Source organism: Cinclus cinclus, chromosome 5 (genome assembly GCF_963662255.1).
Source record: "Cinclus cinclus chromosome 5, bCinCin1.1, whole genome shotgun sequence".
In the NCBI taxonomy this organism is placed as follows: domain Eukaryota; kingdom Metazoa; phylum Chordata; class Aves; order Passeriformes; family Cinclidae; genus Cinclus; species Cinclus cinclus.
Window position 1 is genome coordinate 70,823,654 of NC_085050.1, and position 26,856 is coordinate 70,850,509.

General features: G+C 40.5%; 1 protein-coding gene across 1 annotated transcript in view; it reads right to left on the bottom strand.

The window, feature by feature from the left end:
• Nucleotides 1-26,371, bottom strand: part of LOC134044688 (bifunctional heparan sulfate N-deacetylase/N-sulfotransferase 3) — a 42,320-nt gene extending 15,949 nt beyond the window's left edge. Inside the window, exons 1-5 of the mRNA XM_062494021.1 lie at nt 25,391-26,371; nt 9,068-9,155; nt 8,196-8,350; nt 5,222-5,407; nt 2,617-2,745 (exon numbers count right to left, since the gene is read on the bottom strand). Coding sequence (XP_062350005.1) covers nt 2,617-2,745; nt 5,222-5,407; nt 8,196-8,350; nt 9,068-9,155; nt 25,391-26,371 — 1,539 coding nt within the window. The remainder of the gene's footprint in view (nt 1-2,616; nt 2,746-5,221; nt 5,408-8,195; nt 8,351-9,067; nt 9,156-25,390) is intronic.
• Between the last annotated feature and the right edge of the window lie 485 nt (nt 26,372-26,856).

Below are 26,856 nucleotides of genomic sequence, written 5' to 3' on the forward strand. Positions count from 1 at the left end.
CAGACCACAGGAACACAACCTGCCAGCCGTGAGATCTGCTGCTCTAACGAGGCAGCTGCTGGCTCCCAGTTACACAAACATCATCTGCAGAGCAGGATTTCCTGAGCCTTTCCCTACCTGCACGACGTCTGCTTGTACAGTGCTCTGGGAACAGGGCCATCGTGCTGGTTCTCATGACAAAAGCTCACAGCTGCACATGTGGTCCTGTGGTTTTTTTGTGGTTAATCCTGCACGTGGTGGCTGATCGAGCACACTGCAAGGAGGCAGAGCCTCTCTCACACCACTGCACAGCCAAACCACTGAGACATTCTGGCCTTCATTCTTAGGGGCTCTTATTTCAGAGTAGGGCACCCACTTCCTGAAATCTCTCAGCCTGCTAACTTATACTTAAAAAAGATATTTACTTCCAAATTAATTATAACGAAGAAATTAGTTAGGATTAACATTTAACCCACACACACATTTTCTAGGTTTGGAAACTAACTATTTATGTGCTCTTTACTGAGAACATTGTTTAGCTGACACTGTAATGATTCATGACTAGTGCTTTCTTTTCCAAGTTTTGTATCAGTGAACAAGAACATTTTGAAAATGCCTCATAATGGAAGTTTTTCATCCTCTCAACAGCTGGGTGTTTGACATGAAGAAATAGCAGCAATTTTAATGAAATCCCAAATGCCACTCCATAATTAGACAGACTCCTAAAGCTTCGTCTTCATCTTAATGTTTAAATTGTTGCCCAACTCCAACTTTCAAAGTATGACATAAACACATGCAAGATCTAAACCCCACAAAGATACAAACCTTAATTTTAAATGGACTATGTGCCAGGCTAATGCTTAGAACTTTAGGAACATAGGCACATATTTAGAAAGCAGATGCTTTGTCTTCTCAAAGGCACTCCTTAGGAGGAGTCTGGGGCAGATTTTCGCCTCATGTTCATTTACATTGATATTTACAAAACACTGCATTTACCTTTTGTTCTTTTAGCCTGTATTGTATTGGGGATATCATAGTTCTCAGAATTAGGTGATCACACAGTCTACACAGCAATGCATGAATCAAAGACCTAATTGTAATGTATAAAAAGACATGACTGTACTCACATTCCAGGATGTCAGGCAGACACGATCAAACCTCCCTAATGAATATCAAAAATCATCTATGTTTCACTGCCTGTCTTCCCCTCCATTCTTTTCATTCTTTTAATTTAAAAGGCTTATGCCTCAAGCACTCAAATTAAACTTTGCTGTTTCTCTACATTGTAAAATAGTTTTTGGCTGTTGTGGCTGTATTTCAATGCGGAATATATTTTGTCCCAACCCAAAATATTGTTCTGTGCTTTCTTCTAATTTGCTCACCTAGTAACTCCTAGTCAAAACCCACATATAGCCAAAGGACTGCTATGGTGTCAATGCCCTCCCCAACCAATGAATTTTCCAGTCTCAGCTCTATTAACATGGGGTTGGAAGCAGATGGTCTTGAAGGTCCCTTCCACCCTAAACCATGCTGTGAGTGATTCTGTGCTGTGCCTGGAACAATTCACGTAGCAAAGCCAGGACTGCAACCACGGCCACCCTCTAGAAGGGAAACCACATGTGTGGTAAGGAAGTTTTTATTTCCTAATTCTGCTGTGTGAACATGGAAAAGGGGAAAAAAAACCACAGCAACTGCTCAGCAACAGCCTGAAAGCATCTGAGGCTTGAAAAATACACCTGCATTTAAACTGCTGAAGTAACTTTCAGAAATGGTTTTCCTTTGGACTGCATTACATTGCAGGAGATTCAAAAAGGGCAGAAAACATGTAGGCTGTTACTCCAAAAGATTTTAGTAGAAATAAGTTTTGTTCCTTTTGCTGTTCCCAGTGACTACATTTCTATAAAACAGCACAATTTTATTTATGTTTGATTTGGACCCCAAATGAAAACCTCATCTAAAAGCTTGTCTAGAAGGTCAGTTCTGAGGGAGCTGACCTAACCTCATAGCATTTTGAAGTACTGCACTGCTCTCTTCTGTCAGCGCTCCGTAGTTCCAGTGCCTCACTTCTTGTTTATTTTCCATTAAAGAGAAATGAAAGGTTAAGCAGATGTGGCTCATTTGCTCAGATCTTTTCTTTGAACTGGGTGGCTCTTTCACTTGGATCTCTTCTTTGAAGCTGCTATGGAAGAGCAACTGAAATGTCTCAGAACTGATTGCAGCCCAAGCATTCCTTGCTTGCAGCCTTCTCACCTCAGTAAGTGCTCCCAACACTTGGCATCACAACTTGGGCACAGCAGAGAAATGAGTTTTACCTGAGATACTCACAGCAGTCCTTTACTTCTAAAACTTAAATCTCAGGGGTTTTATTTCATGCAAAAAGTAAAGAATAAGAGACAGGCTGGCACTGCTGCATCACTAACAAAAAAACAATTGCCAAAAAAAGGGGGAGACTGCTTGGTACAGCTAAGAACATATATATAATACTAGAATATATATATAATACTAGATCTTGATTAACTGAAAAAGCAAAAGAACTCATTGTCAGTAACCATTACTGTTTGGGAGACCCAGCTGATCAGCCCTGGAACATGCAGTAACTTTTCCTACTATTAATTTTAAAAATTTCACTGTACTTACTGGATTAAGAACCACTGTGAAGAACAACTCTCCTCCTTGAATACTTTTGTCTAATTCCTTTGGACCTCCAGGATACTCTTTATAGAAAATGGTGTGGGTGAATAAGCCACAAGTTTGCCTAGGAAGCACCTGAATTTATGAAAAAAACATGAAAAATTCAAGAGTTGATACTTTAAATGAGATGATAAAAGCCAGAGAAGTAACATACAACAGGAAATTGCTGGGTATATTTGGCCTCTCAACTTGGCTGACAACACTGATCTAGATTAATTACTATCACTAAAATCATAAAATCCAAAAATTCATCACATTTTGTTGAAAATTGGGAGACTGATCTCCATCACCAAATTACAATTCCGGAGCCTCCTCAAACCCATTCTGTCCATAACATCTCATCCTAAAACCAAGTATTTGAAGTCAAAAGTTTTAAAATGGGAAAGATAATTGAAAATATTATCAGTCTACATCATATCAATCTGTTCCACTTTATTTGAATGATGGCTTTGTTGTAAACTGTAATTTGGAAAGGCAAATTGGGGATTTTTTTTGGCTTAGGCATCACCAACAATAATTCTCATCTGACACATGAGGAATTTTGCCAATAATGCTCATCTTGTAAGAAAGATTTACTTCTCATTCAACTGTGCTATTTTTTTATTAACTGGCTGAAATACATAGTACAAGCAAACTTATTTTTAAAAGCAATCCAAGAACAAATTTTTTGTATATTAACAACTAGTAAATGCAGATAGGTCTTCCATCAGAAACTCAAAATATTTTTTCCTGAATTCAGAAAATAACTGGCTGACAAGTATTTCAATTACATCTATTCCGTATGAAACAATCATCAGTTGAGTATGGATGTTCATGTACAGTGCTTAACTGGCATTGTTATGATAGATTACCTTTTAAAGCACACAAATTCCTTATTTGACACAGGATGTGGTTTTGTAAATATTCTGTTTCTTGCAGTTTCATTTCTCAACAATTTTTTTTGTGGTGTCGAGAACACTGTGATCACGGATTGCAAATTCTGCGTTGCCAGAATATGTATGGAATTTGTACATCTGCTATTAACTCGCCTAAGTTTTTTAAATACCTTTGGATTTCACTGAGGAAATAGGAGAACAGTTTTTCACAGAGGCAGGGAGTGAAGCTGTACTGCATGGGAGGTGCTCTGACAAACCTTACACACCAATGTTCTGACTGAGTGTATTCATTACTATTAGCCTGCAGATGTAAAATATTGATGCATTTGCCCTGGAGAACTGAAAGCTCGGGACTCCCTCAACAGGTGGTTTTATATGACTGGTTTTGGAAAGAGATTTTTTGGCTGCAGTGTCCTTGTGTTCAATCTCCTTATGTGTTTTCAAATGATGTGTTGCTACAAATATTTATGCAAGGGATTTTTGGAGACTCTGAGTCAATCTGTCATCCCCAAATGATTTGTGCTCCCTAAGCACATCCACAAACCCATTATTTCACGCGCAGTGATGGCTTTGAGGAGAACAAAGTGCAGCTCAACCCTACATTGGTGTCAGGTTTGTTCCTAGATTTCTGGACATCGTTTTCATTTGCTTGACCCAAAAATAGATCAAAACTTTAAAATATTACTACTTAGCTTAGCAAAGTGGTATCCCCGGCAACCTGAGAACAATACCAGAATTCTGTTCCAAGTGGCAGTGCTGTGCCAAGGCTCTCAACCTCCCAAAAGTGCTGGCTGCAGCCAGAGGTACAACACAGGGCCCCCATTCACTCCTTTCCCACACGCTCCAAAAGAAAGTTACTTGGGAACATGCCACCAAGTATTTTGGAAAGCTGTTTTGAAACACTTCTGAGATACAATACTGGCAAGATGTGAACCTGAAATAGCCTCCACCCCAGTGCCCAAATGGCAACAGCACAACGCATTCCATGTCAGCTGTGTACAAGCCCTTCCTTTGGCAAAGGTGGCTGTCAGTGACAGTGCTGGGAGTTATGTAATTCAGGCAAACAGTGGGATTTGCGAGCACTGTGGGAGCCTGGAGATGGTGTGCAGGGTGTCTTCCTTCCCTGCAGCTCCCGAGGCTCTGCCTGCACCCAGGCTGAGGGCTTGGGGTTAAAGCAGGCTGCAAAGCCCAGCCCACATTTGTGTACAGCAGGAAGCCAAACAAGGGCAACCATGCACAATTCATATGCAAGACAAGAATATGCACCCACGAGGATCCAGATTCTGAGGGGGAATAACCTGGCAGTACTCTTCTGCATTTAATGGTACCATGCAAACTGAAAACCTGACAGAAATCTAACCCAGCATATTGTGTCAAAAGATGCAAAACCGACTTTTTGCTGGAGCTCTCTGAACCAGCACTACCCACAGGGCCAGAACAGTTACCAGCCTGTTAACTGCTGTCAGAGTACCTGGATGTCACCTTCACCAGCAGAAACATCACCAGCATCAGACTGACTTGAATTAACCAGACACTGTCAAACACATCCTGCTCCTTATGCACAGAATTATGTGCTTCTCACAATGTGAACTTTCAGGATGCCCTGCTTTCCCACTTAAAAGGAAATTGTTAATGAAATTGCAGAGCACAAAGCAAACATGAGCAATACAACTCACCATGATGTTTTTGTGGATGAAGCCTCGTCTATACCTTGCAGGTTTCAGATGTGGGTATTCTTCTGTGCTGGTAACTCTGATGTTCCAGACCTTTTTCCAGGCATCATAAAGTTGAACATGCACTGGATAGACTCCTGAGTGGTGTGGAGCCACTGCATAGCCCAAGTCAGTTGGAATACCGTGTTCCTAAAACATGACAGAACAATGGCTGCACTCAAAAAGTTAAGAAACTTGCTGTTTTAGCAGTTCTCAAATGCTTTGCTGGTGAGAGACCAAGAACAGATCTGAAATGCAAGTAACAGTAATATCAAAATATGCTGATCTGGAAGGAGATGGACAACAGCATGGTGAAGATGAAACACAGGATTTTAAGACAAAAGCCTTTTTAGAAAATATTTTTATGAGTAGGCAGGGAAGAAGGATGAAATGCATTTTACATTGGTTTCTCCAATCTACATTAAATAGGAAGTGGCATTCTTTCAAGTTCTTGCAAGGAATTTGCTCACAAACTCTGACTTCAGAGAGACAAATCACTGGCACATACTCAACAGAACACAACACGTAGCATTTGGCAGCTTCAACTACAAAACCACGATTTCCACTACATGTCCCTTCACAATTACTTGGATGAGGAGCTGAATTTCAAGCATCTTCCCTCTCGTCCATCCAAAACAAAAATCTCTTTTCAAAAACCAGTTTAACTATTCCAGTGTCATGTTAAAAACGGAAGAAAGATAACCACTTGTAAGAGTCTGCAGGCAGATGTTGCAGAATAAACCCTTCTGCAGCACACTTGCTATTTTTGAAGACTCCTGGTGTTTCTCATGTGTACGTGCTCACCTGGGTGCCATTACATTCTCTTCACATCCCATGCATTTTCCTTCAGGTTACTTTTCAAAGGAACAGTATATAGCTGATATTCCTTGACGGTGTGATCACAGGAATGCACAGTCCATCAGATATCATTTTGCCATGATTTAGGAAGACTGCCCTTGCACTGCCTTTGAATTCTTAAGAGTTTTTAATATGGCTTGAATTGATATGGTCATCTTCACCATATTTCCTACTGTGTGCGCCAAACACAGGCTGATATCTGGACCTGTTCCTTTCCATAAACCAGTAACTAAGGAACGTGAAAATCTCTACAAAAATGGGTGTGTGATGTGGTAAAACCATTTATTGTGTGTAACAGACATGCCTGGTTCAATCACAGTGGAGAACCCCGAGTTCTCTGTGTTTAAAAAAAGGTGAAATTCTTGTTTCCCTTTAGGAATTTAGGACACACATAAAGGGCACCATGTGTAATCTGCCAAACAGGGATGAGTAGCATCTGCCCTCCTGGTTGTACTGCACAAGGAGATAAAGAGTGCATACTGCATCAGTTACACCACTTTACATGATTTAATTCCATCACGTATGATCCAATTCCTCATCCTTTTATCTTTGCTACTGCCCTTAAGCATGCATAAACATCAGAAAAGAGAATCTTCACAGAACACGTAAGAAACTGCATTCTCTAACATCCCACTGCATCGCCTTCATTTATCTATAAACAAAAGTCTGTTTCTTATGGCTTCTCTCCTCAAGTTTCGCAATAGGAAATCATGAACTGTAATCCAGATCTTTCACTCTAATAAGGGGCCTATCATCTTCAATCAATTAGTGTCTCCACTATTCCTTAGTGACTGTTAATTCTCCAGGTGAGCATCTCCCACACAATCCACACATTGAGTGGAAAATGCATGAGGCATCAGCAATTTTGGCCTCCTTCAAAAATGTGGCTACTTCTCTCTGTTACCAATTGAAATGCTCTGAGCAAATAAAACATAATGAGCAGCTTCATGTCTGTATGTCCAAAGAGGAAAAGAAATTAATAGAAGGTATCTGTAAGCATTAAAAACACTGAAAGTAGTGAAGAAAATGGCAATTGCTGAAATGACATAAACCGGGGTTGAAAGTGCATTATCCTCATACACTCTTCAATGCTTACAACCTGCACACTAATCCCTGACAATGGCTTAGGTCACAGCAGAACTACAAGGACCCATTTTATTTCCAGTGGAGCTTGCACCAGTACACAGATTCATATTAACTGGACACAAGACTTTCAAATTTTCAGCAATCTAACACCTACTGCAATGCCTTTTCAAAAGGAAACATTCAAGCAGAGCTGTCCTGTACTCAGTACAGCTGCAATTCCCAGCACCCTTGGTGAAATCTTTGTTTGAAAGAAAGCAAGTGTCTCACTTAAATGCCAAGTTTTCAAACACAAACACTAACTGGCTGACAGTCAGGTCTCTGCTGCTCTCCTACACTCACTGACACATGACCATCAAGTGCACTCTTGGTTGCTCTGGTATTTCAAATCCCCCTGCTCCTTCCAGGAACAAAGCCATCACCTGCCAGCTGAAGAGCAACCAGTGGATTTTGGAAAAGAAGAAGTAAAATTAGGCTGTTGGAAGAGCAGATGCACTCCAGCAAACTAGTCAGCTCTGCTGAGATATTTTGATACAATTAGGTCTTAACACCAGACTCCCTCTTCAGACAAATAACATGATTTATGTATGGCAATTTTATTTTGGTTTATTGTATGAAATTAACAGTGATCTGTTTCTCCAGTATCCTCAGACCGAAAATCTGTCTTGAATTTTTTTCTTATATTCTCACTGAAACATTCTGATTCAGAGATTTGTTGTGAATAAATAATTAGCAAAGGCAGTGCTTTCCAAAACAAGTTTACATAAAGTCAACCCAAAGGGAATATATAAGATGTTATTGGCTATCACTGCAGAATTGCATCTTTGAAAATGTGGCACACTTACCTAACCCTAACATCCAGTAATTTGACATTTGGCACCTTTCAATGGAGTATTTTTTCTTTCAGAAACTTGACTTTTTTTCCTGATCTAAACAGAATAACAACTTAGGTTTCTGAGTACCTAAATTAAATAAAAAATGCAAAAATGTAACTCACTAGGGCAAATTTTTTGTTGAGGATCATCTGCTCCACCAGTGAGGACTCATTGTGGAAGAGGTGTGGCTGCATGTGACTCCACATGTGGGGGAACCACCAGAACTCATCCACAGATCTGAGCAGCAGGTCATCACCCTCATCCTCCTCCTCAGTCCCTGCAGAGAAAATTAAAAAAAAACAAACAAAAAACAAACCCACAAAAAAACCCAAAAACAACAACAACAACAACAAAACAATCAAAACAACAACAAAAAAAACCCCAACCAAAACAAAACAAAAACAAACAAAAAAAAAAACACAAAACAAACAAACACACAAACAACCCCCCCCCCCAAGCATTTCTGAAGTCAAGTTCCTGCTTTTATTATGATTTTACTAATACTGGAACAGTAGGAATGATATTGACACAATAAACTGTGACCAGTTAAAGTACTTCCTGCTGAGGCACTGGTGACAAAATGGGACAGTCAGGACCACTTTGCCAGCTCACATCCTATTTAATCATCTCTCTTTTATCTCTCCTATTTCTGTAGTAGGTTTAAAACAAAATTATTTTAAGGGATAGTATATTGCTATATTTCTACAGCAGAGATGAAACAACCACAAGAATGAATTGTGGAAGCTCAACACATCCTTCAGTGAAATCAACACAAAATTTTATGTGACTTTTATGTGGAATTTACCACTCAGAAGCAGACTGAAAGGAACTAAATTTTAATAAAATGGGGGAGGCATTTATTTAATCTGTTCCACACCAGCAACTAATGCAGGAACACAGCATTCTAAGCCCCTTAGACTCTATCACTCCTACTTGTCTTCACACTATATAGAATACCATCAAAATCAAAGTAATTTTAGCGTTTCATTCTTACCTGTATGATAGAATTTTCCTGAAAATCCCAGGTTGAAAGTGAAATTTGTAATCTGGGCTCTCAAAAGATTCTGAGTCTCAAGCAGGGCCTGAAATACAAACAAGCCAGCATATAAACATACCTGGAAAAAACACAACCTGGCACAGAAATTTAATTTAACAACAAATACTTTTACAGTTAGGTGCCTTTTCAATTAGTTTTGCTGTTTAAAAACAGCCCTTTATGTAAGGCAGAGCAGTACACATATTTTTATTAGCACATAAAGATTAAAGACCGCATGAAAACATCATTTTCCTCATGAAGATGAGCAGCTATTAAATGCTGGGTTACTCCATGAACCATGAGCTAGGAAAACAAAGGCCCACACAGAGAAATGACTTTGCAGTGGTCCCTCACTAAACCTGGGCCACAGCCAGGAATGAACCTCACATCTCTTGTGCCCCCCAGCACTGCTCCATTCACCAAGCTGAAGAGCAACTGTCAAGAGTTACATTTCTCTACATCAGCTCAAGTACACCCACAGCATTTCAGTCATGTTTCAAACTCATGGGCAACACAAAAGGAAAAATCTAGAGACAGTAAGAAGCTAAGCCAATTCTATTCCACATCCAAGAACTGGATTGCAGATTTCCCCAAATTCTGACTCATTCCTCAGACAGTGAGCATACTGACTGTCAGCATCTGTGTACTTGCACTAAAGCAGTACAAACAAAAAAACAGCATGTAGGAAGAAAGGGGAAGCATTATTCATCAGATGCAGCTTCACTCTTTGGTTTCAATATGCTCTTCTTGATTTGTTACTCCTCAGATTTACATACTACATTCAGGAGTTCTCTCTCCAACTCTCACACCCTGCTGTTCTCTCCTTCAGTCTTTCAGGTGGAACACAGAAACCCAGCTTTCCAAACTTTGCAAAGCAAAAACAAAACAAATTAGGAAATGTCATTAAAAAGTTTCCCAAGTCAACATACAGCATAGCAGAATGATTTTAATAAAGTGGTTGAAAACATGACTATTGTTAGAGAAGGGGAACCGTGTTATGAATGGGGAATGCATTTAACTGCACAAGAAAGATGAAAATGACTGGAGATTTTCAAAGGTTGAAAGGTCGAGCAGGCGCCCTACTCCTGAAATGCAAAAACAACTTAGTGCCTTGAAAAACAGGAGCCAGTAATTCCCATTATATAAGTGATTTGCCTACAGTTATATGCCAATGACCACAAAATACTAACAAGCCCAGTCCAATTTAAGTATTAGGCATACCACACTCAACTCACAGTTCCTTAAAATATGACCCATTTTACAGACTAAGGCAATATCCAACTTATTAGAGCACACAAGCTCTTCTTCAGGTGTTTCCCAGGGCTCATCTGGTAAAGATCATAATCTTTCACTGCTAAGCCTGAAAACTGTCCTGTGAACAAGAGACACTCTACAGGAATGTTCAAAATGAAGCACAGAATGGAGATAATTGAAAACAGCTCTAGACTTAGGAAGCAGAATATTAAGGGAAAAATCTTGCAATGCTGTAACGAGGGCTTTTGCACAGGCTGAGAGTGCAGAGATCTCTGAGGAGGCTTCTTATTCTAATGAAAGGCAGCAAATCTGCACAGGATTTATATGAAAACCAACCTTGAGCTGCTCAGAACCTATTCAATGAAATAATCTTCTGTCTGCTTGGTTAAAAAGGTAGGAGGCAAATAATCCAGCTATTCTCTTCCTAAGTGCTAAGGGCACGCAGTGCTGAGGGGAAAGGCTCCTGAGCACAGCCTGACAGGGAGGCAGCACCAAGGGCTGCTCGCTTCCTTCCCTCCACATTAAGAGCTGCGAGCATTTTTTGAGCTGAAGGTTTTATCCTGCACCTTTCAAACACCTGCCCAGCTTGTCACCTCCGGTCTGGTCCCAGCAGGATGGAAAACCAGAATGGCAAACAGACTTTTAAAAGAGAGGAGGGAGAAAGGTGGCAAGAGGCCCAAGACATTTCTGTAACAGTGCAACACCTAGTTCACTTCCTCCCTGGGAATTAATTTTGCCAGTGTGGTTCCCACCTTCTCCCCTTGTATTGGGAATGTACCAGCTAATTCCAAGGGTGTACCTGCCTGTGAAGAGGGATGCCACAGACCTGCTGTGAACCACTCTGGGTACAGACAAGCCGAGCTAACATTTGAATTATCGTGCCTATGATTATTTTCTGGGTGACTTGACATTTTACTCATCTTTCAGGTTCTAAAAACAAAATGTTAAAACTCATGAAAAATATATAGTAGCAGATGGCAGGGCCTATTACTGTGAGTTTCCATCAGAAAGACAGAGACAAGTAGGGGGACTAAAAGCCTGAAATTTCATTTCTACGTGCTGTTTCATAAGCTGAAGGCAAACTGCTGGTATTTTCTGGAAATGTTATGATTGTTTATGAACAGCCCCTCTGGGTATCCGTATGAGACGTTACATAAATACACCAGTACTGAAGATTTTATTTTAAAACCATCTAGTCAAGTCTTCATATGTTTATAAATAATTATTTAGTACATGCTATATTTCTGCTGGTACTATAAAGAAAATAAGTCTCTGGCTGCATAATCCCTTTCATGCACATGGCTCCAACGGAGAACTTTCTTTTGAACTTTTCCTAAGCTCACAGACAAGGTGTAGGAAATTCCTAGTGCCAGAAATCAAGTGTAAGTGTTCAATACATGATCAAAGACTCCTTTCTTCACTAACAGCAAAAACAAAAATCTCAGAAAAAGGCCCTGTTACAATTCAAGGGATAGACAAAAGTTATCCCAACAGCAAAACAACAGATTTTCCCATCTCTCAAACAGGACAGAGGCATGGACAGATGACATGGGCTGTCAAAAGCTTTTCTTCAAGAACGTCAGCTGAAAAGCCAAGGATAGAACTCCTGTCTTCAAACCTGCTTCCCACCTCCACAGCCAGGAAGCCACCCTGCCTCCTGCCCTCAAATATCTCCATGTGATTTCACTTTAGAGCCTGCCACAGAGAAGCTACAAGTACCAGCCTGTCTTCAGCAAACAGACAGCTGTAATTTCTTCAGCATCAACACAAATATTCAGACTCAAATGCCTTGAGTGATCAAAGGAATAAATCAAGATTGCCTTGTTGAACTCCGGTTCACCGAAGAGGAACGACGCCGGCTTTGCGCAGTCACACCAACGTATTTATGACTATTTTCCTGTTGAAAAGATGCTAAACAACTCCGGCACTTGAAAAGAGAAATAGTTCAATATGCTGGTAATTCTACTTGTAATCACGTACATTTCAACTAAATTGGCAAGCAGACAGACAGAGCCTCACAGTGCTGCAGCTTCACATCTTACACTTCACATCAGTACACGCTTTCATGTCAGCAACACATGCAAGGGCAGCTTCATCGTTCTCCAGAAAGCCTTTCTCCCTTTTTTTGGGAAGCAGATCTCATTTCTCAATGCTAGCTGCTTAACTGTTTTAGTGTCTGACAATACTATCAAAGGAGCCATTCAAAATCAGCAATTATTTTGCTTTTGAGTCTAATTTCTCATGCCATGTTGGCGCTGCAGTACAGGCAAGGACCTTCTGAAAAGGAAGGACAAATTATTAGAAAGTGTAATGGGAAAGCACCTGAGTTAAGCAGAGCAAGCCCCTCTATGGGAGCTCTTATCCAGAAGTAGCCTTAATTCTTTCACATTGTATTTTTTCTGCAACCCCTGCAAGAGAGGGAAGAAACAGAACTAAAGCCATTTTCTGAGGAGTTCTTGGTGCAGAGGTTTAATGAGCTATAACTGAAGCAATGTTGTTTAACTCTGCACTTTTTGGGGACATCACTTGGCCTTTTCCTGCTCTGGGAGTGCTGCAGCAAAAGCTGCTGCTCAGGTACTTGCACCTCCCCTGCCTCCCTAAGAACCTGGGGTGCTGGGAAGCAGGAAGAGCAGGAACAGAAGACAGCCCCAGTGAAGGTCCAGCCCAAGTGTCTGGGAATCAGTATTTTATGGGGTTCTTCTGCTTCTGAGGAAAAAGTCATTCTTTCATGATAAATAATGCATTTTGGGACATTATTAAAATTTCAACGACCACTCTTCCTAATTTCCAAGATTAGAAACTTGACACCTATTACCATAAACATGTAATCCATGGAGGAGAAACAACAATTGCTTTGGGTACAGGGATGTACCTGAAAAAAACATTTTACCTATCCTTCAGACAAAAGGACAAGAAAGCTTCATTTGTCTTTGCACACTCTCTTAGCAGAGCTGACACTACAGAGAGGGCAAGAGTAAGAACAAAGAAAACCTTCAGCTTTTTCTGCAGTGTTTTGCTGGCAGAAAACACGTATCCCAATTTTCCCCCTAGGTATCAAATAAGCTATCAGGCTGGAGCCCCGTAAGTTTTTCAGTGCGCAACAGAAGAAAAAAATTCAGGAGCCACAACTTCATCTTAGGTGTCCAAACTTATGTGTCCAGTGAAGAATCCTTAAAATACAAAGGGTCACTTTAGAAAATGTTGCTCAAATGTTTTCAATCAAAGGTTTTTTCATCAGGACATACTGTTTTAAATGTCACTGGGGCTTCCTTCAGAGTTGTTTTTTTATCACATACAATAATGATCTTGGTGATAGTGCAATTACATATTTTCAAGTAATTAGGCTCTTTCATCCAGGTAAATCATTTGTACAGCCAAGAGACTTAAGAAATATTTCTAACTTCCTACACTGACTTCTCACTTCTTGGAGTGGAGGCTGAGGCAGCAGCTAATAAGGACTCAGCTAATTACGTCAAGGTAACTTGAAGGTTATACATACTTGGTGCCAATAGCATTTAATAAAGCAAAGTAATTAGCATGCTGTTTTCAGGGTTCTGTCTGAACTTCTGCTTTATTAGCTCTTAATTAAACTGTACTTAGATGAAAGAGGTTACTGTTACTAAACAGCTAAATGATATCATTATTTTGCAGTTAGCAGAAATAAAATCCTGCATTTCTTTTAATTAAAGGTCAAAAAAATCCTGGTCAGTTAAAAACAAAATTAATAAAACACCCTACTGCTACCTATTTTTCCCTGGATTTTGGTCAGATAGGATTCCATAGGAACCTTGCCAGCTGCATTTTTAGGTAACACTTGACCTGCTTATGTAACACCAAGCATTAAGAGGTGAGTTTTCAGAGTGTAACAAAACTCAGAGTAAAACCCAAGTGGCTCTAAAACGCACTTACAATCTCTTGGTGTTTTTAAGTTACTGTGATCTGGTGATGGTCAGTACAGAGGGAAAGAGAGGTTTGCTAGCCCCAGTGGAAGCCCTCTGAGAGCCAAGCTGCAGTCACACAGAGCCCACAGTCTCAGCCCTGAGCACGACAGGCCATCCCTCAAGATGCTGTTCCAGGTCACTTCTGGGCCACTCTGCTCTGCCTGCTTAGTCTGGCTTGTATCCCACCAGCAAAATTCTAAGGGTTGTTCACTGATTTGTGTTGACACTTGTCTGGCTCCAAGGAAATGTTATGCATTACACCTCTGCACCCCTCATTAGCCAGCCCACACTTCTACAGCTTCACATCGTGCCTGCAAGGGTGCACAGTGCTCTGTCACAGATAAAACAGTGCCACGGCTGCTCTGTCTAAGAGGCATGTATTTTATAGTCACCCAGCTCAGAAAGGACAGAGGTGGTGATCTGAGCTCCCAGCTCCACATTCATTATCAACAGCACATTTGCTCCTTATTTAATGCTTCCTCACAGGCCAGCTGCAGCTGCAGCTCCCGCCGCAGGCAGCAGGCCCAGCGGGCAGATCTGGCTGCTGGACAAGGCGCGCTGACCAGGGGCTCCGGCTGCAGCGCACCCCAATCCCTGAGCGGGCCCTCCCAGCCTGGCTGGAAACAGAGGCTCAGCTCTGGCAGAAGGCCAAGGCCTTATCTCTGAGCAGCAGAGAGCTCGGGAGCTCAGCTGAGGTGCAGGCAGCTGCAGCAGCGCTGCTCTGAGCGGTCTGGCTGTGGCCACCGTAATCTGCCCAAAGCCCCGACACTTCCGAGGGGCTGTTTCAGGCCTGCCTACATACCATGTACAAAAGGTCAAGTTCAGTAAAACCTAGCTCACCAGAAACTTGATTCCCAAACTGCTACTCCCAAGGTGCAACAGCCTGCAGCTCCTTTCATGCTGCTGCCTAGGACCTTCTCTCCAAGCCAGCTCTCCAAAGCACCCCCTTCCCTTCCCTTCCCTTCCCTTCCCTTCCCTTCCCTTCCCTTCCCTTCCCTTCCCTTCCCTTCCCTTCCCTTCCCTTCCCTTCCCTTCCCTTCCCTTCCCTTCCCTTCCCTTCCCTTCCCTTCCCTTCCCTTCCCTTCCCGTACACCAGCTTGCTCCAAGCCCTGTCTGACCTGGCTTTGCACACTTTAAGGGATGAGGTCACCACAGCTTGTGCCAGTGTCTCACTGTAAAAAACTCCCCTTCCTCATGTCCAATATAAATCTACTCTCTTTCAATTTAACTCCTGCACTGACAGGGGCAGACTGGGAAATAAAAAAAAAAAAAATCCATTTCTTTAGGTAATATAAGTGAAAATGGGGTGTCAGTGTTACATATATCAAATCCAAGAGAGTGTGGCCTTCTGGCAAAACCTCAACCTTACTTTTATCTTCAGTGCCAATATTCTCTGGAACTCAAAGCCTGAGCCTGGACAAACTAAGACCCACTCATCCCCAAAAGGCCTAAAGGCTATGCTTCCTGCTCAGCAGAATTTTATTTAAATAAACAAGATTTCAAAGGCTGGTCTGTATCATTACCTAAATGATCAGAGCTCAAAAGTGAGTGAAATCAATCTATTTTTCAAATGCACACAGAACTCAAGCATTTAAATGTCAACACTGCTTTCCCACAGAGTAACAGTGGCCACAGCTACAATATAAATCTGATACACGATTACAGCAAAACTCAACTCCACAGACCAAGGTACAAAAAGCTGCTATTTAGGTACCTTGGAAGAAGTATTGGAGACTACAAGCTACATCTAAAATGCTGACACTAAGCAAAGAGACACCATGGCATTTCTTCATCTCTCAGGTGATACTTTTATTCCCCCAGGTAAGACTAAAACACAGCATTTGTGTTAAAGCTGAGTTTTACACACTAGAGAACAAGGAGTGCAAATGAATGAAGACTCAAACCCTGTAATCTATATAAAAACCAAAATAAACTGTTTGCTCTCCCTGCTTAGCAAAGCACAACAAAATTACCCCATCACTAGCACAATAAATAAAGATTATTCCACGGGCTGGGCAATGTATCAATGTCACAGTTCATTCACAAATGCTTCTTAGACATAGGTTTTTTTCCTAATAGATCCAAAAAGATTCCTCTGCTTCTGTCTGAATAAAAATAGCCATCTACCTCTGTACTTATGTTTCAGGTGAGCTGAGGAAAACCAAAAGCTCCTTTTCCATGTTTCACCTTTACTGACAGAAAAAAAAAAAAACAATCTTCAACCAAAAAAGATTTTCATTTTCTCCCTCTGTCTGAAAGCTCCAGGTAAGAAGATACAGCTGGGAATTCAGTATTCAGCTTGCTCACCAGCCAAGGGTCACAAACTATGTTTTTTTTTTTCCTTTTCTTCATGAGTAGTTCTAAAGTTGCTGAATGAAATTCCCCAGCTACATCAGCATTGGTATTATAGAAATTACAAAAAAAAACAAACAAAAAACCCAACCAAAACCCAAGAGAAAGATTCCACAAAATAAAAAATTTACCTCTTTTCTCAAGCCATACTTTCATGATTATATGTAGCCAACACAGAAACTACATACAAACTTATTTGAAGTTAATAACAACTTAAGACAGTTTGATTGGTTCCCACATAGTATCAACTCTAAAGGACATAACTGGAGAAAACCCCAAAACTTCAGAGGGAAAGAGAAGGATGATTTTGTTAGAAGTGTTAACACACACCTTAGCTGTTTCCACAGTGCTTGTGTTTCTAAAAGACAAGATGACACAATCTAGGTGTGCCTAGATAAACATCCCAGCTGGCAAAGGCTTCACTTGCAGCCTCAAACCAACACAAAGGAATCCAACTGAGCTCTGAATTTGATTTGCTATATGAGACTGAGAACAAATCTTAACACAAATCCCCTGCCAATACTATATTCCTTCCCATAGCATATTTCATACTCTTCTGCCAAATCTAATTTTTAAAGACTTAGATAATCCTTCTACTTCCTTCTGGATATTAGCCTCCATTCTGCTGCTTTTATTGGCTATTCATCCTACACTTAAATATCTCTGTGCCTTACATGAAATATTTTATCCATCCTCACTGTTTATACCCTGCAGACATCTGCAGCCTATTGCTTTCTGCTTTGGTGAACCTTACTTAGTGAATTCTTTAGCCTTGATTTTTTTTTTTTTTGCTCAGATGTTTCCTGACTATTCTGGTGTCTCTAAGCACTCTCCAAATATTTCTAATCAAGTTGTACAGAACTGAGCACAATCTAGAAATCTCCTCAGTCAGTAAGATGAAGTACTTCACGGATGCAAAATGTTTTTCATAGTCTGCATTTCAAACCAGTTTACACTACAAACTGAGATACATTTCAGTATTCATCTTGTCTTATGATATTCTCAGGATTACCATTTTCACCACTTCTATTACTTTTAACAATGGCAGGGGAAAAGGACAAGCGGTAAGAGGAACATCTTGCAGCATAAAATAACATTTTTTATAGAAATGCAAAATTGATTTTAAGCCTCCTTTTGAGTGCCATTAGCATTCTACCAAAGACAGCTCTGAGGTATCTTTAGTCCAAGTCCACTTTAAAATGGAGAAGAGACACTTGGCTTATTCCCAGGATTGATAACACTAAAAGGCAAGTAAATGGGAGCTTGAGGAAGAGCTGTGGTTTACTAGGTCCACAAAAATGCAACCAGTGCTCCCAAACCAAATCTGTCTCCTCTGGAAGGCCTTGGTCGTGTGCATTTACTCACCTGGGTGGAATCAATGAGGAGAGCATTCCTCTGCACAGTCACAGACTTTTATTTGTCCTCTCCACTGTTTCTATTTTCAAATGGATTGCAGAACAATTTCTGCAATATAAAGTGGTTTTAAATGTAATTTACTACTTATCTCAGATATGAAGCTACATTTTAAGGAGCAACACTAACTCATCTCCAGGACTGCAAAGTAAAAGATGGAATCTCCTAAAAAGTAACTACTTCTAAAAATTAGTTGTAATGTTTTTATAGTCTGTGCACAGAAAAAGAAACTGGAATTGTAAATAGATAGGGAATTGTTATTCCACGAGGAGCTACACATGAACTGGCAACCAAGTGCTTTTCCTTTAGTTGGTTTTGTAAGCATGGTCACCAAGAATCAGTCATGTTATTGCACTGACCTTCCAGACTGAACAGAAGAAAGGCCACTTCCCATGCTGCTGTACTGTAAAAGAAACAAATGAATTAGGAGTGCCACTTCCACTCTCGTTTTCCTCTTCTCACCAGACTGTGCCTCCTTGACGTGACAGAAGAGCGGGACGGAGGAAGGCTCACTTTTGGTATCACATTCTACAGCTAATGGCTTTGATTTCTAGATCTGTCTGCAGTTTAGTTTTTACTTGTTGGCTGTGGAAGTTTTATTCAGTTCTGTTAGCAGCAGGAAGCGGATGGCTAACTTGTCACTGAAAAAGCCCAGAATAAACCCTGCAGCAGCCGCTCGGGTGCTGCTGATGAATCTGGGCAGCTCTAGGGGAAGCTATATTGCATTATTACTGTTTGTATTACTGAGGTGCTTGCTGAACAAAGAGCCTCTGACCAAGAGAACTCATAATCCAAGGAAATTGAGGGACTGACAGGAGAGCAGCTTTTGTTTCCATGGCCAGATGGATTGACCCAAGCACTGCAGAGTTCAGGTTAAGCTCACAATACTCAAAGTGTGCAGAATCACATGCATTTTCCATCATCCCCATGAGAAGACCCACCTACTTTCCCATAGCATATACTTTCGTGTAAACAGAGGAACATAGAGCTTGCTAACCACGTGGCTGTGAACCCAAAATTACCTGAGTGCAAGCTGGCACACTGCGTGGACATAAGCATTTGTGAGGATTTCTTTGGATGGGAAGCCTTACGCTCAGGAGTAAAGATATCCCTGCATTACAAATTAAGTCGGGGGAAAAGCCAGAAACAGTGTTACCAAGTACTCAGAGTTAGATCACTTGATCTCAGGCAAATGTCATGGTTTAAGTCTAACTTTAAAAGGCTCTTGAATTAGAAAACTCTGTAGAGAACTGGAAGACACCATCAGAACACTGAACCTAAGGATAGCATAGTATTCCCCACCACACAGAAACATGGGGAATTTAGAAATGAAAACAAATCTCTCTGATTCTCTGGAAAGATGTAGATGACTGTACCCACAGTGCACATCATCTTACTTGGGAAAGCACCATCAGATCCACAGAAGCTGTCATTCCCTTCCTTTGGTTCTATCCTGAAGACAACCAAGGAGTGTATAACCAATAGTCACATCAGCTGCTGGGGCACAAAAGCTTGAAGCAATTCAGCTTCAAGCTGATTGCCCTCAAAGACCTCATGGGATTTACCATAGCATGAAACAGTTTCTGCAGTCTCTCAGAGAAAAAAACTTCAACTGAAATGCATTTTTCTTGTCTTAGCTACCTGCCACTGGATTTATAATAGTAGGAGATGCTGCAATCCTTGACTTTGGTCTGCATGAAACATTTTTACGTTTCCATGTACAGTGTCAGACCATTAAAATTAAAAACCAAACCAAACAAAAATCCCCATGAGATTCAGTTATTCCAGCATTGCAAAACTAAACAGAGGGAAAATAAATCCAAAATTTCATTTTTCATACAAAACCAAATACAAAATACCTGACAAAATAAACAAGAATTTCAGCAAAGACACAACTAACACAAACCACTGAATTTACAGGAACAAAGGTTTCAATACCAAAACTGAATGCACAGTTTTTGTTGTCATCCACCATGGATAAACTGCAAGATTAAACTCAGCACCAATCTTATTCCATGGATTTGCTTGTGTCCAGCTCACACAGATGCAGAACAGGAGGAAGAGGCCCACAAGGACTTCCCAGCATTGCTCTGGCAGCCCCGGAAAGTGTCATACCTAAAGCAGAGCCAGCCCCTCTCTGTCCCAGTGGCCCCTCTGCAGTCCCCTTGCTCTGGGAGAGGATTTTTATCCTGGCTTTCCATTTCAAACATCAGTATGATTTTATTTAACTGGGCTCTACTGAGCAGTAGTTGTATCCACCTCACTAGATGAAAATTCACAGAGGCTGGCACAAAAACCAAACTGCTTTTAGAAGCCAGGTATTATGGTGACTGACTGCTAGAGTGCATGATGTGCTGGTAGCAGCCCATAGAATATACAAGACAATTTTTGTAACTTGTTTTAAAGTTGTATTTTAGTTCTGAAATCTAATTCTAATTCTCTACTGTCTCACAGTGTGCAAAATTCCACACTACTACAGCTTATGCTCAAGTACACCGCTCTTGCTAGGGCATCTGACAGCTACAGAGACACCCCAGCCAGGAATTTTCCTTCTCCTTGACACTTCTGAAGAACTGAATGCTCTTTTTACCTGCTATATCCAGCAAGTCACTATGCAATACCTCAGGAGCTTCAGGTCAAGTTAGGAAAGAATGTATATGCACACACAGCAGACACATTCCACAGTGGTATACAGGTATTACAGCTGACAGACTGGGAATGCAAAATGATTCAGCAGAACAAAAGCTCGTCATCACTGACTTCTTATGGAATTTAAAGATGTGATTAAAAAGATGTTTTTGAACCTCCTCAGAGGAAAGATTTATGGCTCAGTGGTTCTGCAGATGACACATTTGATGACACATCTGTCATTTCTTTTCTGATAACCTCCTATGTGATCCTACGGATAAAGAAGCAATTAACTTAGAGAACTAGACTTCCTCCTGTGACAGGGACCATCCTTTGTCTTGACAGTCCAGGCTTTCTGCACCTTTCAGCCCTTCTGCCTTAACACAATATATATTGGAGATTCTCTTCTGAGGCAAATATTTCTGTCATTCCTACACAAGAAGAACTGAACAGCCACATGACTGGATTTTCAAAATTTATAGCTAAGAGGTGCACTTTGCCTTGGGAAGCTCTGGTTTCTTTGCACGTATCCTGCACAGGGTGAAAAGACACTTAATGGATTTTAAACAACTGCAATCATTTAAGCAGTGCTGACTAATGTGGATGAATTTAATATAGGGAATAAACAATTAGCTCTTAGTGGGGAAATCTGTTATTAAACAGAACTAGATTAAACAAAAGGTTAGACCACCAATGTTAGTAAGAACGTAACAAAGAAGTGACAGCACTGGCTATGGAAAATGGAATAGGACGGATCTGACCAAATACAAATGTTTATATTTGATCTCAGTCACTCTGGAAACAATTTATGAACAGTCACATACTTTTAAGGTGCAATTCACTTAACCAGAGCCTGCCTGAAGATGTCTTCCTATGTTTATGTCTACTGTAGGAATTTAGAGGAGTAGTTCCATCAAAGGTGTCTGCCTTACAAAAAAAATATCCAGGCCAGATGAGAGTCTGTGTACTGAGAGTCAAGAGCTATGAGTTGATTCCTTTTGGATGAACTCCCTCCATTACCAGAACAAGGCTTGGCACAGCTCTTTTCTTCAGTTCTCCAGTGATTCATGCTGGGAGACTGCAGCCTGAATCTTCTATCGCCCACTGCAATGCACATTGCAATGCACCACCAGATGCACTGCCCAAGAACTCCTAAACCAGGAAGATAAGTAAGAATCTATCAACTCCCTTCAATAATGTTACCATGAAGACTTTTCCTTGATGATTGTCAAGAATAACTACAGGTATAAAAAAAGCTCAGGCTTACCTGAAGAGATTGCCCATCCTGACTTCAATTCAGTTCTTTGAAAAGCACACAAAGGACCAGACAGTCACAAGGAACTCACACAGCTAATCATTAGGAAAAAACAATTTGGCAGTGTTTTTCATTTGAAGAATGCAATTAATTCCCAAGGAACTCCAAAAAGTGCATATATTGGGGAAATGAAGGGAAAGGTAGATGGCCTAGACCACCAACACGGAACAAACTGTCACCAGGAAAAAATCTGCATGTTTTATAGTAATAAAAATCTCACAAAGAGTAACTGCAACAAAAAAAAGATATGAAAATACGTGGACTGTCAGCCAGGACAATCATATTCTATTAAGATAAACTTATTCTGTGGATATCTAGATAGATTATTCTCTCTATGTCCATTTAAATGAATTATTTGCATGGCACAGGCTCTTAAGTCTTCCTAAAAGGAACAAGGAAAATAAAATATAACTTTGTCACAGCTTAATGGTGCCTCCTGCCTGACAGACAATAGGAAAGAAAAAAAATTACTGAAAAATGAATGTTGAGTTGATTATTTTCAAAGTGGGAGGCAATTAGACCATGGAAACATTCTCTTCCATTATCTCTATTATACCAGAGAAAGATAAAGTACATAAATACGAGAATGGATGGTTATTGTTGATGCACAGTGACACCTACTCAGTATCTTACAGGGAAGAACTATGTTCTATCAGCCCAGCTGTTACACAGAGACAGGCAACTCTCTAACAGGTATTTATTCTAAAAATCTGAACCACTGTTTCAAGTTCTTAGGGTATTTTTTTTTTTTAACTGAAGAAGTTGTGGTGAAACTAGAATAAACTTAATCTGCTGTTTAACAAAACAAAGCATTTACAACAGGATAAACTATGTAGAATATTTTCAGAAGGGTTCTTTACACTTATGCTCCTGACAGTACAGGTACTCAAGCTGAAGTACCACCACGCTGCCTCTTCTTTAAAGGTGTGGAAGACACTCATTTTGGAGAGCCTCCTTTTAATTTGACCTCTTTTGAGGTCAAATACCTAACACTGATAAAAAAATCACCACTAAACCTTATAACAGCAATTTTTAAGTGCTTAACTCCAGTTTAGGCACTCTAAAGGAGAGGGTAGTTAAGCCTTAATGGGTTAAGCCCCCAAATATTAACTATTCTGGCCACTCTGCAAATCTCATCTGGATATCTAAAGACGAAATTCCTTTAAACCACGATCTTATACACAGTCAGGATCTCTTTCCTTAGAGACAGTCAAAAGGCACCTGGCCAGGGCCCAGCTGGAGCAGGGGGTTTGGAGCAGATGACAACCTGATTTCTGCTACTTATTCTGCATTAACCTTCCAGTTTCTGAACTCTGTCCTATACACAGAGCAGACAGAACCAACCCTAGAGGTCTTTTGGCTCTTGGGAGACTCCTGTAGTTTGAGATAGATTTGCATTAATACAATACTGGTAGAAATACTCCCTTTAACTCTCCTCCAGCTCGCAGCCCTAGCAGCTGTGAGTATATCCAGAAAATATTAACAAGGAGATACATCAAACAAAATTAGATCACAAAAGAGCATCCTCGCCAGTTCTACAGTGCCAGCAGTCAAAACCTAAGTTTAGTGGAAATGAGCTTATCTTGAGTACTGAAATTACACAAAGTCTACATTTAGAACCTCTTTTCACACTTCCAGAGCCCAATTCTCCATCACAGCCACTGCAGCAGAACTCAGTAAAACTCCTGTATAATGAGATGTCATTTCTCTGTAAATACACTTTACAATAACGTATTTCCAACTACTGCAAATTGATTTTGTTTCATTCCTTCCACGTCATTGTGCCACAGAGGATAACTCCTTTGATATTAATAGTAATGAAGATGCATTGCATCTGACAGCCCTAACAACATGTTTAATACAACATTTTAACTATAAGTAGACGAAGAATCAGAAGGGAACACTTTTTTCAGATTCCATTGTTTCAGAACACAGTTCTGCATAAATGAAATTATCCTACTTAAAAGTTATTTCCACTTTGATATTACTCCTATTTAATAAGACAGTTTTATTTTGGGAAGATTACTTTCTGACATACTGCAAATTATTTTCCCCAAACAATATGGTTTATCCTTCTGTGTCTGCTGTAATCAAATTTGTCTCAATAGCCTCTTGTTTCTGGTATATAACTCTGGCAATTAAACCTCCCAACTTATTTCAAAATGACAATTCTAAGGTGTCACTTGCAAAGAGAAACAATACAAAACATGCTGTCTCCGACTGCTATTGCACAACACACTGACAGATTTATTCAGGCTTGATTTCACCCACTTTGTTACCCTAAGTGCTGCTTCTGCAGAACAACACAGGTTCTGCAAGCAACACTGGTCAGACCTGACTTTTTTCCTGCCATCTGAGTTTGCATTTAGGAGACTCCCCATGCGTATGCACCCACTGAACTCAAATACTACCATCCTGTTCTCCACAGGAAAATTATTTAGGAAGCTTGACCTTTATTTCTGCTCTCTCCCATGCGATTTGTTTGCCTTAGGAAAACACCTACTTAACAAGGAGGTACATCTCATTTATAATTGCATGTACAGAGAATGTTTTGGAGAAGAGTGTATGCTGCAATTTTAAAGCAAATTAAAAGCTGAACTGCAGGGCCAAACCTTTCGTTTAAGGAAACACTGTATACAGAGCTGCTGTAGCTTGACAAATGTTATTAACACCAAAAAACCCCAAAAACTTGGTTAAAAAGTAAACAAAAATAACCCTTGCCTTTCCTTCTTGCAGTTCCTCATTCCACTAACAAGTTCTAAGTAAACATTCTCCCTTATTGTTAGCACAAACAGGGCAACAATCAGTATTTAATAGATTTTTAGCTTCTAGACTAGTTGAGAAAGGTGACCTCCTACTACCTGCTTTGGGACAACACTCCTCCCAAAAAGCACAGCGTACTTACAGGAAGAAATAACGTTAAGATGTTAGTGCTACTGACCTCTATCACCTCACCTGAACAGCCCGACAGAGTGGAAAAGGACCTTCAGCAATGTACAACTCCAAACATTAAAATAAAAATTGTCAAGTCATTCAGTGACAGAATGAGCTTCTGAGACCAGTATTAACATAAACCCTCCTTGCAAGCAAGTGCCATAAAACAGAGATGAGAGCGGTGAGATGCAGCAAGCAACTCCTGACATCCAAACCTATTTCCAACAGCCAATAACCCAGTCCACTCTTCACAGTTTATGCTGACATTTACTGCTGCTCACCACATTTACCTCCTGCTTGTAAGACTCTCAACATATGCAATAAATATGAACAGCTCCTGGGTGGAGGCCTGAAGTACCAACTATGAACAACTATGCACTTCCAGAAAAAAAGAAAAAAAAATCACTTGGCTGTAATGACCATTAGTTTGTGCACATACTTTACCTGTACATCGTTGGTGTTCATCCTTGTTCCATCCTTGCCAACGAAGATATCATCTATGTCAACCAGAATGTACCTATCCAAGGACAGTGTGAGCTTCTTTCCAGAGAGGAAAGAGATGGCATCTATGAAAATCAGCTTGTGCAGCCAAAAATTCAAGTTATTGCCGAAAAGGACTCGTTGAATCCCATCGTGGAGCCCCAGGTCATGAATTACTGTGGCATAGAGAGCATTTATAGCAGCAGGTGGAGAAAGGTTTTCTGGTGTCTTTACTTTTGCAAATATCACTGGTTGATAAGCTGTGTGATTAATCTGGAAAACGGCCCAGTCATTTCCAAGCAAGGGCCCTTTCTCAAGCTTGGAAGGTTTAGTCACACGGAGGAGTGGGGAATGAGGGTTAATGCAACAGTCCTTAACACCCAGATTGCTGTGGACATGCAAAGGAAAACCCTTCAACTGAAAGCTCTGCAAGCTGTTCTCATTGCCTCTGTGAAATCCGATCACACCTACACCATATTCTAGACAGTACTTATCTAGAAGGCCTCTGTTCCAAGAGTCCATATTCACATACTTCAGAATATTTTCATACACTATGAGAGCGTACTTGCCTTTGTTTTTGTCTATAAGCACTGGGAGATCACCTTTCCCAGATGCAATCTCAATGTGAAACTGAAACCTGCTAGATTCCAGAATGGTTATTATATCTTGGCCTAAAGTTGAGTACTGGCTTTCAACAAACACCAGCACTACCAGGTCTGTCCTCAGGGGATCAAGAGGCTTCGTGGTCTTCATCTCCATCAGCTTGTATGGCAACAGTTGAGGATCACCACATTCCACTTCTGAAGAAGTTTCAGGAAGTTCATTTTCCTGTTTGTAGCCATTATACAAGTAGTAGGCCGAAATAACTATGCTCACCATACAAAAAGTGGCCAGCAAAATTACTGTTCTTTGAAAATGTCTGTGAAGTTTCAGGATAAAACTCATGGTGTTTACTTGCCTTAGATAGCTCTCAACAGCAGCATGAAAATCAAACAAGAGATTCTCAACAATTTGTTCCAGTCCTCTGAAATATTTATGTCACCATTGCAGCACACACATCTATCTTCCATGGGGCTTTACCGAAGGTATAGTCTAGAAGAAAAGAAAATCAGAGATTTAATTGAGGCATTACCTGGTGAAGTAACATCCACTTAAACTAATGGGGAGCAAAGAAATCACTGCCAGCCAGAGGTTTGGAAACCAACAGCTCAAAATTTTGCAATAATGTATTTTTTCCAGCTCCCACTACTTGCCATTTGAAGGTCTCTAAATCTCACAGGTTCCTCAACTCAGAGGATCAAATAAAGTTGGTAAGGGCACTGAAAAGCAAGACATAAAAGCAAAGAACTTATTGCGGTTTACAAATTCTTGTCACCTAAAAATAAAAGCTAACTCCAAGCAGACAACTGCTTACAACCAAATTATTGAAG